Genomic DNA, 13,210 nt, shown 5'->3' with positions numbered 1-13,210 from the left:
GAGATGAAGGTTGAACATATAATTTAGCATCTGAGTTTAATCTGAAAAATGTGTAATAGGAGGTAGCAAGACTACCAGATATTTGTTTCTGGAGTTTGCCACAGATCGTCCTTTTTGGACTGGAGAAGGATTCGGATGTAAAGCTGTAGCTGTAAGGTTGGCTGGTAAAACTGGTAACCAGTGGCTCTGTGCAGTCGGTGTGGGAGCAACAGCTTAACTGTATATGCACTGCGGGAAAACAGTGTTTCCTTGTAGCAAAAGTGGAATCGCTTCTTTCCCGCTTCAATTTTTTTATCACACAGGTTTTCTTTTAATTGTTCATGCCCTTTATTGAATAGTTCACTTGGCTTGGGCTTCCTGTACTTGTTCAATGGCAGCTGTAGCTAAGAAATTTGAAAAACCATTTGTCATGTTTAAATATAAAAGTTTAAAAGAGGTACATATGCCTTTGAGGTTTTTTTTAATAATATAGAATATATATTTAATATATTTAATAATATATTAATATAAAAATACATAGTATAATATATAAAAATTTGTATTATTGTTAAACAATATTCTTATGCCCTTTGAAATAAAGCCATGTTTTAAAATGAGATCTAGCTGAGGATGAAGGCATTGCAGGTCAGGGCTCTGGTGTGTATCAGCTGAGCTGCAGGAACCTCCCCAGCACCTCCAGCTGAGCCACCACCAAACACTTCAAGGCTCATAACTCAGTAGAGAGCCTGAGCTTTCATTTTGTGATCCCATAGCCCACTCACAACAACTCTTTAGTTATTTCTGTGCTCCCTGTCTCGGCTTCAAACCCTGTTGCTGTATTTATAAGGTTTTTATTTGGAGTTAAGGTTGGACCTAAGTGTTGCACTCGGTAAACTTCTCTTAACAGCATAATAGGTAGGGTGATTCAGAGTGCTGCAATGTTGGAAACTCACAGATTACAGGACTTGATGTCACGTTCAGTAAGTGGAAGTATGTCAACATTAGTCCAATGTCCCCAGCTGCTACTAAACCTAGGAAGATGTCCTCAGCCTGTGCTGGCTAAAACGTATAAGCATAAATGATAAATTCATGGTCTCATCAGTATAAAGTCTGAAATTATCTAGAATAGCATAGCAGGTGTTTTACTTACTGTGACAAGGGAGAGATGAATTTTGGTTTCCAGTTGTGCCACTCTTCTTGGGCGGTTTTCAGTTTCTATGCTTCATTTTTGTGTCTGCAAAATGGTAAAAACCTGGAAGAAGGTATTTATGTAGGAGACAGGTGGTAAAATTTCTGTTAATAGCAGTAATCAATATTTCTGTGGTCTTTGGAAGCAATCCAAGAGCATTTTATTTGAAGTAGTATCTGCAATGCTTCACCCACATCCTATTTTGGGTAATCTCCTCTGTGGTTTCAGCCGAGGTGGTGGTTTTCCCCACTTTCTTTCCTGAACGCCCGATTCTGCTCATCTGAACCGTGCAACACCTACTGCATTTCATCTTGGAAGAGGCTCTGTTTCAGGGATGACAGAAATGAATCCTGTTTTACCTCCGTTCTGCAGAACGGGAGATCACACAGCAAAAATTAAAACCAAATCCTAATATGTCCCTTGAAAGTCAGATTTATCCTGATTCCTTGGCGTAAGGATGAAGCCATATGGCTAGTTCTGAGGCACGTGTTTCGTGCCTCGAGCCCAGCACGTTTCACAAGCAATATACTCGTAACAAAAAATTAGTTACAGACCTGTATTAATGCCCGACGACAACGTTTCAGAATTAAATGCTGGTCCTTGGTGTTCTTCGAAAGAACACTACACACCCCTTTGGCTGCAAACTGCTCGGCAGCTGGTGCATTAGTCACTTCACCTTTGCATACCCGTGCTAACGGGGAAGTCATAGTGGAAGTGCGGCAGCACGCCCCGAGTTACTGGGGCAGCGCTGCGCGGGATGTTTGACCTCTTGGTTGCTTCCCTGTGTCCAAACTCTGGAAAGACGGATGAGTCTCACCTCACAGTTATTTTCAGTTTTGCTCATAACAAACTCATCGGTGCCCTGTTTGAAAGAGCCCATCGGTTGGCTGTGGTCTTTCTAACATGCTAATAAGATTTAATTTTTTATTGAACAGAAACAGACTTAAAGGATGGAGCCGGAAGCGGCAAGAGAAGAGGAGAAGAAAGAAGGCTTGATCGAGTTTTACGATTCCTTCAAGGATATGTTTGAATTCTTCTGTAAGAACACAACGATCCACGGCACTATCCGCCTCGTGTGCTCGGGCAGCAATAGGATGAAAACAGCTTTTTGGACTCTGCTTTTACTTGCCAGCTTCGGCATGTTGTACTGGCAATTTGCACTGATGTTCAGCCAGTACTGGGCCTACCCTGTTGTCCTGACCATGTCAATGCATTCCGAGCCCAAGATGTTTCCAGCAATTACCATCTGCAATCTGGACCCATACAGGTAACCTGCACTCTCCCCTTGGCTGCAGCCGTATCTTTACGGTCCACGAGGGTTCAGGGAGCATCAGCATCCTTATGGCTGCAGCCCTGGGAAGGCTGAAGGTAGAGGGAGGTCTCTGTGCCTCACAGAGGTGGAAAGGGACTATTGTTACTTCCAAACTGGTTTTAAGATAAAAATCTTGTTGGGAATTGTGCAACAGCATGTACAATTTATTTCACACACTGAGTCAGGATAGAGGGAGCTCTACCTTGTGACTTGGTGCAAGCTGCTAACTGATTTTATGCTCCGATAAAAACAGCCTTTCCCTGAAAAACATGGGTACTTTGTGGTTTTATTCCTAACCGGACTACGGATTTCTGGAACCATGCATGTTAGAGCTTATTCTGCTTGGTTTCTCTTATCACAGAATGGCTTTAAGGAAACAATATACTGTCTGTGGAAGTCTGTGTGGCTCTGCTTGTCAAACAAGGCTCACACGGTAGCAACAAATTATTGAGATGTTTCAAATTACATACTAAAGGAATTATGTAATTTCCTTTGAATAATTATTTAACTGGCTGACAGAAAGGCTAGTTTGTGCACAGCTACAGGTTCTGAGGTTTTCAGTGGAGAATCCAGCAACTGGAAATTCACCTTTGGAGCTCCTAACAAATAAATTTATTGAGGTTAGGTATGCTAAGCATAGGCACTGTGACTGCTGGCTTTTCTCACACAGACATCAAGGTCCGCAGAGACCAGGAGAGCAGCCTTTCCATAGGTGCTGTCACGGTACATAAAATGAAGTGCTTTGGTCTAATAGAAAATAGGTTTTCACAAATAACTAATATTTCTTTTCCTTGCAGGTTTGAACTGGTTAGTGAACATTTGGTTCAATTGGATCACATGGCAGAGGAATCGATTGCTTTTTTGTACGGCATCAACGTATCAGCCAGCTTATTCCACGTGAACGAGAAAAACATCCACGTGAAAGACCTGTCAAGCATAGGCAATCTCAGCAGATCTAGCTTCAAGCTGAGCCAAAACTTCTCACTCTTGAGAATGCCTGACCACAATAACAGGGCAGGGAAGAAACATTCCAGCGTGGGCTTCAGGCTGGTAAGTGCATGTCCTCTTTGGGATTTTAACCTGGCTACAGACAGGAGCGGCGAGGGCCGGCTGCTCCCCCAGGGATGGGGCAAAGGAGCCTGCCGGCAGGGCAGAGTGGGAACCCATCCCATGGTACCCAAGCAAGCAAGCAGGGAAAGCTCACGGATGGTGGCTGGGTCCAACAAGAAGTCCATCTCATCAGACAAGTCCACGGTGATGAGGCAGGTTGAGGATCAGCTAGCCCACTGGATCAACGGGGTCCACGGTGAGGCAGGAGCACCGCAGGAGCCTGGCTGGGATGCAGCAGCTCTACCCCCCAGCACAAAGAGGGGCTGCTAGCCCTGGGCTGGGCTTAAATGAGCTCCTGAGCCCATGGGCAGAGCCCAGGTGAGGCTGCTCAGGGCCGTTAAGGCATAACAGGGCACTCAGAGCCCTGACATCTCACTAGGTGCCCTCAAAGAAGAAAAAAAGAGTGAAAAAAAATATTTCAGTGCTGTGTAATGACAGCTTGGAGAGTCCACCCCTGCCTCTAACAGTCTGTGCTGATTGCTAGGATTCTTGGGATGTGAAACAGCAGCAACATCAATGATCTTACACAGCCCACCCGCTTGTAAAGACCTTCTGGCAGGGACAAATTCGGTAGGGGGTGGTAGCAGCAGGCTATGGAAATCATTGTACCCCTTTCCAAAAATACACAAAACATCGAGGCTTCGCAGGTGAGCCTAGAACGGACAGAGAAACAACAAGGGAGGGTTCCCTCGGTGTCTTAACAGCTGCGGTACTGGGGGCACTAGAAATGCTGCAGGTAAAAAAAAAATGCAATAACAAATCCAGAGGATGAATACAACAAATACGTATCTGTGACTTTGGAGAAGAATGGAAATGCTTCAGGTTCTTCATATCAAAAACAGGGTTAGTGTAGGTAAGAGCAGAAGCTATGAGAGAGAGATCAATGTGGCTAGAAAGGCCAGCAATTTTTGCCTGATTATAATCATCTTGCCCTATCCTGAAGTCCTTCACCAGGCACACTGCCACCAGAATCTGGGGGTGTTCATCTGTCTAAGGCCTGAGAAAGGACAAAGAAAGTGTCTGTGTCTTAGGACGTGGTTCATGATTCATGGGTTGTAGAGAATTCCCACCAGCCCTGTCCTTCCTTCTCCCAAGTTACTTGAGTTTGCCCGTCTGCTCTCTCCTCCTGCCTCTTTTCCCCTGCACTTATCCCCTCCAGGTGAAGCAGCACCCCTATATTCAGCTTCAAGGAGAGAATGTGCTTAGCATGTAACAAGATGCTCTCCAGAGGTCCCTCCCATTCAGTGACTCTTTGATAAATACAATGATCAAAACCTTTGCTTTCTGGAAAAATAGAGGTTCCCCTTGCCCCTGTATCCAGTATTGCCTTTACCCCCAACCCCTGTTGTCCCGTGCTGAATGGCTCCATCTCTTCTTTTCTTCCAGTGCGACGCCACAGGTGGGAATTGCTTCTACAAGACGTATTCCTCCGGGATGGATGCAATTCTTGAATGGTACAGATTTCACTACATGAACATCATGTCCCAGCTACCAGTTATAATCAACATTTCTGATCATGAGGAGCACATTGAAGATATGGTCTACTCCTGCCAGTATGACGGGGAGCCCTGCAGACCCAGGTATGGTATTTTTTGAGGTGTTCATTGAGATTTCAGCAGAACTGAAGGGTGGGGGGGACTGAGCTGACCCCACGCCTTCAGCAGTGCAGGCGCTGAACCTCGTGGCGTACTGCACCGCCTGGCCCTTGTTGGACATCTGACTGAAAGGAAGAACAGCCTTTCATGATCGGAGCACGGGGCTAGGAACCTGGAAATTCGTGTTCTCCCACGGCTGGCTTCTCTGGCTGTGCGTGAGTGTCTTAGGGTGGCAAAGAAACCCAAGAGAAATTCAGCAGGAATTAAACCTTTAGTGGTACAAAGATGCATTGAGTGGTAAATGGTGAATGTTGAGCTGCATGGGAGGAAAGGAGCAGGAATCCTCAGCTATCCAACAGATGAAAGTGGGATCTCTTTTTGCTGTAACTATGAAAAGCAGGAGGGAAGTGGAAGAAGGCTCTCATGACTCAGATGTAGCACTTGGCCCCTGAGCACAAGGATTGTTCTCAACTATTCCGCCCGAAGAACGCGGTGAATACCAAAAGGGTCAGGTGGCCTTTTGCATCCGTTTGTCCCTAGAGGCAAGGAAGGGAGCCTGCTGCATGCACCGGAGGCTAAGGTGTGACACCGTGTTCCTGCATGCTTACGGTCTCTGCTGCTGGAAGCTCTTGCAGCTGACACGCACCACCCAAGACAACGCTGTGCCTCGGGCACGCGAGCCGTTTGCTGGCCTGCTTGCTGTCAGCTGATGACTTGTACCAAGAGCAGTGCACTCATCGATGACACAGAATAAGCAGAAGGCAGATGGAAGTGGTTTTCTGAGCACTTTCAGCAAAGAGGAGAGGGGTCCACAAAGTTTTTTGTAGATCATTTTATGAGTTAATGGCCTGGTTTAGCTTTGCTGGAGGCACATTCTTCTGCACTTAGTGTTTCTGATGCTCTCATGTAATGTGTCTCCATCTGTGCACTTGGTGGTGAGCATCGTCACTTTTGTGCATATGTTTACCCAATTCTTCTGTGAACTGGCGGAATGTGGAGGCTGACTTGGCCAGGAAAGGTCAGCATGATCATAAGTGGTGTAATTTTAAGAAAACAAGGAAAGAGAGGATCTGTTTCTTCTATTGATTAGAGCACGGAAATGGTGTTTCTCCTACTGATTAGAGCACAGAACTTCAACCTGCCTGGTTGTTGGAACAAGCAGGGGAAAATTTAGTCTACTGGGTGGAAGGAAAACAGGTCAGAGCTCTGAATTTGTCTCCTGTGTTTGCTGCTCTGGCTGTAACCTTAGGTGAGCAATGAACCCCTGGGCACCTGATTTTTTTCCTTGTCTCCAGTGAATTAACAACTCTTTCCCATAGACACTCCTGTACCTACACACACACACACACAAATCACATCCTACATAGGAGTAGAAGGATTGCTACACTCAGAATTAAACCCCATCAAAATCTCTTTTGATTTCAGTGACTATGTTCACTTTCACCACCCAGTCTTTGGAAGCTGCTATACTTTTAACAGCAAGGGAACGGACTCTTTTTGGACAGCTACAAAACCAGGAATTCCTTACGGTACGTTATTTGGCAAAAGGTGGGAGGAAGAGCTACAGTTAATATCGTTTGGCTATGGATTAAATATGTCTTCTGTACGTGACTTGCTGACATTAGCCCTCTCTTCTAGTCTGGTGGCATAAATTATATATAACCATGTGTATATAATAGCCATATCAGCTATTATCCTCACTGATATCAAGCAGAATATTATTTTAGTTTTCAAGCAGAGTGTTATTACAGTTTTGGAACAGCCTCGGGCAGTCGCTACCTGACCACTCACCAGGTCTCTAAGGAGAAAGAATGGCTCTTGTTCAGTCCTGAGAATTCCAGATGTAGCAGTATTCCTACTTTGGCTCAAAACGAGTTGTTCTAGGCTTCCCTTTTCTGTGGTTTGCAGGCCTTTCCCTTATCCTGAGAGCAGAGCAGAAGGATCACATCCCACTCCTGTCTACAGTAGCGGGGGTGAAAGTGATGATACACAACCACAACCAGACGCCATTCCTCGAGCATGAAGGCTTTGACATCAGACCAGGCATTGCAACTACCATAGGCATTCAGCAGGTTAGCCGCTTGCCCAAGAGCGTTGTTTCTTTTCTTTCTGGCCGCGGAAAGCTGCGAGGAGCTGAACACTGACTCATATGACAGACTTGTGCGACGCTTATGTTCGCTTCTTGGCTGCGTGTGTGTATTTATGCAAGCCCCTTTTCTCTCTTCACTGTGCTCAGGTTCCCACGGGTAAAACAAAATTATTCCAAATGTGCAAGTGGCCTTTAGGTCCTTAATACTTTGGGGACTGGTTTGTTTTACACTGAGCCTCTTACACCTCTGACATCTCGTTCTTACAGCTCTACGCAGGGCGCTGCGTGTGTATATTAGAATGAGAACAAATACTTGGAAGTGATTTAGTTATTTCGACACGATGAGTTACAGCTTGTCAGCTGAACCATAGCGACTGACCACCTGCACCCTCCTGCCTTTGCCCTGTTCATATGTTTTATATGCATATGTATATGTTTTATTAGCAAGATATAGCTCATGTATTACTACACTTCCTGTCCTTTATATGATGCTCCATCCTGATCAGTTTTTATGGTGATGGCTAGGTCCAATTACAGCTCCTAATCACTCAGGCCTCTTTTCTGTGTCCACAGGATGAGGTGAATCGCCTGGGTGGCAATTATGGGAAATGCACGACTAATGGCAATGATGTGAATGTTAAACTCCTGTACAACAACTCCTACACCCTGCAGGTACTGTCAGAGTGGCTGACTGAGGCCCCAGCTTCTTCAGAGTGGATAAATAGCTAGTGAGTCACACCTTACTCTCCAGAGAGCTTTTACAAATCAGCAAGTTCATTGCTGGAGAGAACAGAGAGATTCACGCCCCTCTGAAAAGCAGCTGACAAATGGGGTGTCACAACTTGAAATGTGTCTTGTAAGACAGAGTGGGGGTTCCTCAGTCCCAGACACTGGGGCTCTTCCCTTCTGGTAACACAAGAGCCATCAGGCAGTGAGACGGTGGAGGAGCCAATCTGTTCTCCTAGTACGTTCTTGGGCCTTCAAGTTTTTATTTGTGTCAGTAGTTGCTCCTGGCTCTAGATGTTTGGGCTGTTTAACTGAGATGTTCCCAGGCGTAATGATAAAGGGAGCTGGGGAAAATTCTGTCTCGCTGTGTTCAACACTATTTTCAGAGGTAAAGGGATGAAAAGTGAAAGCCTTTTCCATCATCATGCTCGAGTCATGGCTGGCATCTTTTTGCAGCAACAGAATCCGTACGGTGTCCCCTAGGAGCTGCGTGCTGCAGACTGGAAATTTAGGCACTTGAGATTTTCCAGCTTATCCAATCTTTTATGCTTTCTTTATTTTCCAGGCTTGTTTGCATTCCTGCTTTCAGCACATAATGGTTCAAAAATGTGGCTGTGGCTATTACTACTACCCGCTGCCTCCCGGCGCTGAGTACTGTGACTACAATAAGCAGCCTGCATGGGGTAAGGGCAAACGGCTGCTGGCTTGTCCCGGTCGGAAGGGGACACCGTCCTACAATACTTGCTGCTGACGGGACTCAGGTCACTGCCCTGCTACTTGGTGCCTGTTTTCTGCTTAGACTATTTCCTCACATCACTGAATCCAGCCAGAGGGCAGCCACCTCTCTGGGCGTTTGCATGGGTATCAAGAAAACATCTTGATGCTATCAAGCATCCCATTACAAAGGGCGTTAATACAGCGTTGAGCTCTTTCATGTTACTGATCTTGGTGGCTGTGCTGGTGTAAAACAAAGCTTTGAAGAACTTCTCTGGGTTTTCTGGATGTCCTGTCCTCAGCAGATCCTTCCAGGGAAGGCACCTGCACTACCCGGAACCATCCTAAAGTGACACTGAGGCAAAGCTGGGTCTCTCTGGAAGGGTTCTGTGTGCTCAGGAAGGCCACGTGAGGGCAGAGGGTTTGGTAGCCTTCCATCTGGTAGCCTTCCATTCCCTGAGGAGATGTCTGAGCGCCTTCCTCCCCTTTCTTTCACCAGGTCACTGCTTCTACCAGCTGTACAACAGGCTCAGAAATCACCACCTGAATTGTTTTGACCAGTGCCCCAAGCCTTGCCGGTAGGTCACAGAAGGAGAGCACAATAAACACCAGCTTGCAGAGGAAAATTCCACCCGTGGAAATGTAGGGAACTTCATGGAAAATGTATGGAGCGGCTGGCCAACTGGATCTCGGCATTTGCTGAACCAGAGGTTTCAGTTTGGTGTTTGAACCTCAATACTGAGAAAATGAAAACAGGACAGCATTAGATAAGTTAAAGAAAAAATCTGTGTGTGCATGACAGCAGAGAGGGAAAATTATTTTAGTCACACCGAAATATTTTATTAAGCCCAAACCAAACTGTGTCATTTTTCAATCTATATTACTTTTCTCCATTCACCTTTATTGTTGTAGGTCGATTTCAAAATGGAAAGACATGATTTTAAAGCAAAATATCTAATATTTGGGGGTTGAATGCATCAAAGAAAAGTTGTCAGCGTTTTGAAACCATTTTAGTTTTCCTCCTGACCTGAAGAATTTTCAGGCAACCGCTGGGTTTATTTTCTAAGCTGACTTACAAAGCTTTTTCCAAGGTTCTCAGGAGCTGCCGCCAGAGCTTCTGCTCTGGGCAAGTCGTTAGTATTATTAAACTCCTTCTTCTACTCACTTTGAAGTAACAAAAGTCATAGTGATCGTTACCTCCGTTTTTATCTTATCAGGGAATCGCTGTACAAGGTGTCTGCCGGGACAGCTAAATGGCCATCAGCCAAGTCTCAGGTAGTCCATACAGACAGCTGCTGTGCTCAGATGGGATAACTGTGTTTACTGGGGCTGTTGGGACATTGAAGTTAAGGGTGAAAACTCAGGCAGCAGCAATGGAAGCAGCAAATAAAGCAACCTGGTCCAAAACCTGAGCCCAAGGGAATGACCCTGTAGTTGAGATGCCGGACTAAGATGCTAGAGAGGTACCTCTAACTCCAGTTCTGATCCAAACGTCCGTCTGACCTTCAGCAATTCACCTCACTGCCTTAGTTCCCACCTACAAAACGGTGTGAATGACTTCTTCCAGCGGGTGCTGCGGTCTAACAACCCGCTCATCACGGTTTGAGGGGCTGCAGGGCTGCGGTGGGAACTGAGGCAGCGCGTGACCTCTTGCCGTTTCACACGGTCTGACGGTAAACGGGCATTCAGCCTGTGCGACCGGGGAATTCATTCCCGTGAAAGAGGCGACAATGTAGCTGTAACTACAACCGATACATTTTAAAAGAGGAAATTATTTGGTGGGGTTGCCATTAAAGGCAGAATTTAAGCGCCAGAATACTGTACACACCGAAAATATCGGTGTTTCCCTGTTAGTCTGGCAAATGTAGTTACCACTTGATAGCTCTCACGGTGTGTCATAATCCAGTCAATTACATCCTTTTTTATTATTTGCGGTAGTAATTTTATTGCTTATGAATGCCACATTTACAAAATATTAAACGTCTAAAAACTGGGGAGACATGATTGCCACTAACGTATAGATATACTCTGCTGCAGGACTGGGTCCGCCAGGCTCTGAGGCATCAGAAAGGGTATAACTCCACCAGCAACAGGTCAGTCCCTGCGGGAGGGTGCTCCTCTTAAAACTATGGATTAACTCTTCATCCTTGCAGAATTTGTAGACGTTAGACTGGGAAGGGAGGACAAGAGAGCAATGTGCAGGGTCACCTGATCCATGTCCCATCTTTCCTCACCGCGCTGCAAGCCAGTCACTTCGGTAACCTTTTCCCAAGCTCGCGTTAAACACCCTCAGGAAGAAAGTTTGAGTGAGTGGGGAAATCTGTGTCCTGGCAATCAGCATGTAAAATCCAGATGGGAATGCCAGCCGGCCCTTCCACCAGGGGAATGACACGTGGAAGTCCCTCCGTTGCTAACTGCTCCCTTTCTCCAACGCAGGAAGGACATTGCCAAGGTGACCATCTTCTACCAGCAGCTGAACTACCAGTCTGTGAACGAGTCGCCTCTACTCTCAGTAAGCTGCCCTGCACCAGCTCACAACACGGCTCAGTTAGGGTGTGCTGTGTATCGTTGGAGCCTTATTTACAGCCCCCGGGGTGGGATGATTTTTCAAAAAGGATCTTGAAAACGTCACATTTTAACACAGTCACAACAAATTGCTCCCCCAATGGCCAGCAGCTAACTGACCTGCTGGCAATATGCCACCATTTGATGTTCCCAGAGCTCTGCAACGCAACCCTTTGATTCTTTCCACAGGAGAATCTGCTTCTGTCCAGCATGGGAAGCCAATGGAGTCTGTGGTTTGGATCCTCAGTGTTGTCTGTGGTTGAAATGTTTGAGCTGCTTATAGATACGCTGGTCTTGTCTCTCCTCTTCTGCTACCAAAGGCTGAGGTCAAAGAAGACATTGAAAGTAGCTCGCACTCCTACCATCCCCAGCATGAGCTTGACTCTGGAAAACTACCGAGTTGTGCAAGAAGAAGCTGGAAAAGCTGACGATTCTGCTCATGATCACCCTTCTGGAGTCACTATTGCCATGGACACCAGCACTGACCTGCATCTTGCCCCACTCCCCAGCAAGGTGGAAATGCCAGAGGTGCGCCCAGATGTGGTGCTTAATGGATATGGGTGCACGAGGGACAGCTCTGTGGAAGGGGAACGCAGTAGCTGAGGCTGATGGTGTGCACGGAGGAGTGGGAGACTTGAAACTCCCCTAATGCTCAGGTGCTGTCAGAAAGGTTGTGGACAGAAACATTCTGGATCCAGGATCTGCGAGCACCTACACCCCTGAGCTTGGCAAGCCTCCCCCAGCTCATCCCAGTTGATTATTAAACCATCCGTCTGTCCTGGCTTCAGGCACCGTGTGATGCTCTTGTGTTCCTGACGAGGCTCTGGGGAGGGGAGAAGTGCGCTTCTGCTCCCCGGACCGTCCTCATTCCTAGCTTTTCACTTTTAAACCCCGGTGAGGAAATCAGCCTGTGCCTTAAGGCAGGCCCATCTACATTTCACAGACGTACTCAAGAGCAGAGCCAGCCCGGCTGTCAGCGGAGAAGTTCCCAGTGGAGGCTCAGGAGCGGGTGCTGCTATCAGTCAGTGGTGTCCCGAGGGTGACAGAGCAGGTGACGACAGGAGGTGGCTCTGATGACAGCTTTGCTCCCGAGGCCCCTCTCTGTCCTTGACCTACGACTGTTGCACATTGAGGACAACGCACAGAATGATGCTGCTGAGATGCTTTTCGACTTAACCCGGATTATTTCAAATGAGACTTACAATCTTAGAAGAGAAGAAGTGGGGTTGATAACTTTTTTTTATGTCACAGGTGAAGCATCTGATTTATTTAGATTAAAACAGTGCTGCGTTTTTGTTGCAGTCCATTTATAAACAGAGATGTTTTAATGTTAATATTTGACGGTAACTTATGTGTACATAAAATAGCACATTTATTTTTGATTATGATGCTTGCACAGGAGCATTTTACTCTATTATAATCTTGTTTACGACTTTCTGTAGAAGACAAGAGTTAATAATAAATCAATGAGCTTTGTTTTGTAACTTTTTTAAATAATAAAATGCTCTGAATACAGGCTGTGACTGGGGGTTTAGTTTGCCTTTTTTTTTTTTTGCTTTCAACCAGTATTTGAGTTTGTTACTGCCCACTTCTTATTTCTAGGTGTTGGCTCTGGAAAAGACTTTTTCAAAACACCCAGACTCACTTACAGAAGTGTAAATGCACAAAGCCAAATCACAAAATGAGTTTTGATTCCAGGCATGGAGGTGGGATCCTCGTAGCCTTCAGTTTGCTGCTGACATCATTGGAAGCCGAGCATCAAGATGCTTTTGAAAGTCTTACTTTTGTTTGATTTGCCAGATGATTTTTTTTTTATTTATTTTTTATTCACAAGGAGAACTTGCAGAGATATAGACCAAACCCGAATGAACTGTGCATTAAAGCATTTAACGCACTGGCCAGGTTACAAGGAATGGGAGCATGTGGGCTCC

At 46.0% G+C, this 13,210-nt stretch overlaps 1 protein-coding gene across 1 annotated transcript; it reads left to right on the top strand.

Annotated features, from left to right (window-relative positions):
- Positions 1–2,113: 2,113 nt before the first annotated feature.
- Positions 2,114–12,825, top strand: SCNN1D (sodium channel epithelial 1 subunit delta). Its single transcript, XM_037380777.1, has 12 exons — positions 2,114–2,435; positions 3,278–3,530; positions 4,977–5,170; positions 6,611–6,714; positions 7,094–7,257; positions 7,848–7,946; positions 8,566–8,683; positions 9,214–9,292; positions 9,932–9,989; positions 10,752–10,807; positions 11,151–11,226; positions 11,469–12,825. The coding sequence occupies exons 1-12, from the start codon at positions 2,119–2,121 to the stop codon at positions 11,880–11,882; spliced, it is 1,932 nt and encodes a 643-aa protein (XP_037236674.1). The 5' UTR covers positions 2,114–2,118; the 3' UTR covers positions 11,883–12,825.
- The last annotated feature ends 385 nt before the right edge of the window (positions 12,826–13,210 follow it).

Source organism: Falco rusticolus, chromosome 3 (assembly GCF_015220075.1).
Source record: "Falco rusticolus isolate bFalRus1 chromosome 3, bFalRus1.pri, whole genome shotgun sequence".
NCBI classification, from domain to species: domain Eukaryota; kingdom Metazoa; phylum Chordata; class Aves; order Falconiformes; family Falconidae; genus Falco; species Falco rusticolus.
The sequence above is the reverse complement of the archived record's forward strand: the minus strand, read 5'-3'. Positions and strand labels throughout refer to the sequence as shown.

Bases quoted from the DNA above. Each gene is read 5' to 3' on its own strand.
- SCNN1D (XM_037380777.1), top strand. From the start codon at position 2,119: ATGGAGCCGGAAGCGGCAAGAGAAGAGGAGAAGAAAGAAGGCTTGATC. The intron at 6,715-7,093 runs GTACGTTATTTG...TGTGGTTTGCAG, and splicing joins AAAACCAGGAATTCCTTACG to GCCTTTCCCTTATCCTGAGA. The intron at 9,293-9,931 runs GTAGGTCACAGA...TTATCTTATCAG, and splicing joins CAGTGCCCCAAGCCTTGCCG to GGAATCGCTGTACAAGGTGT.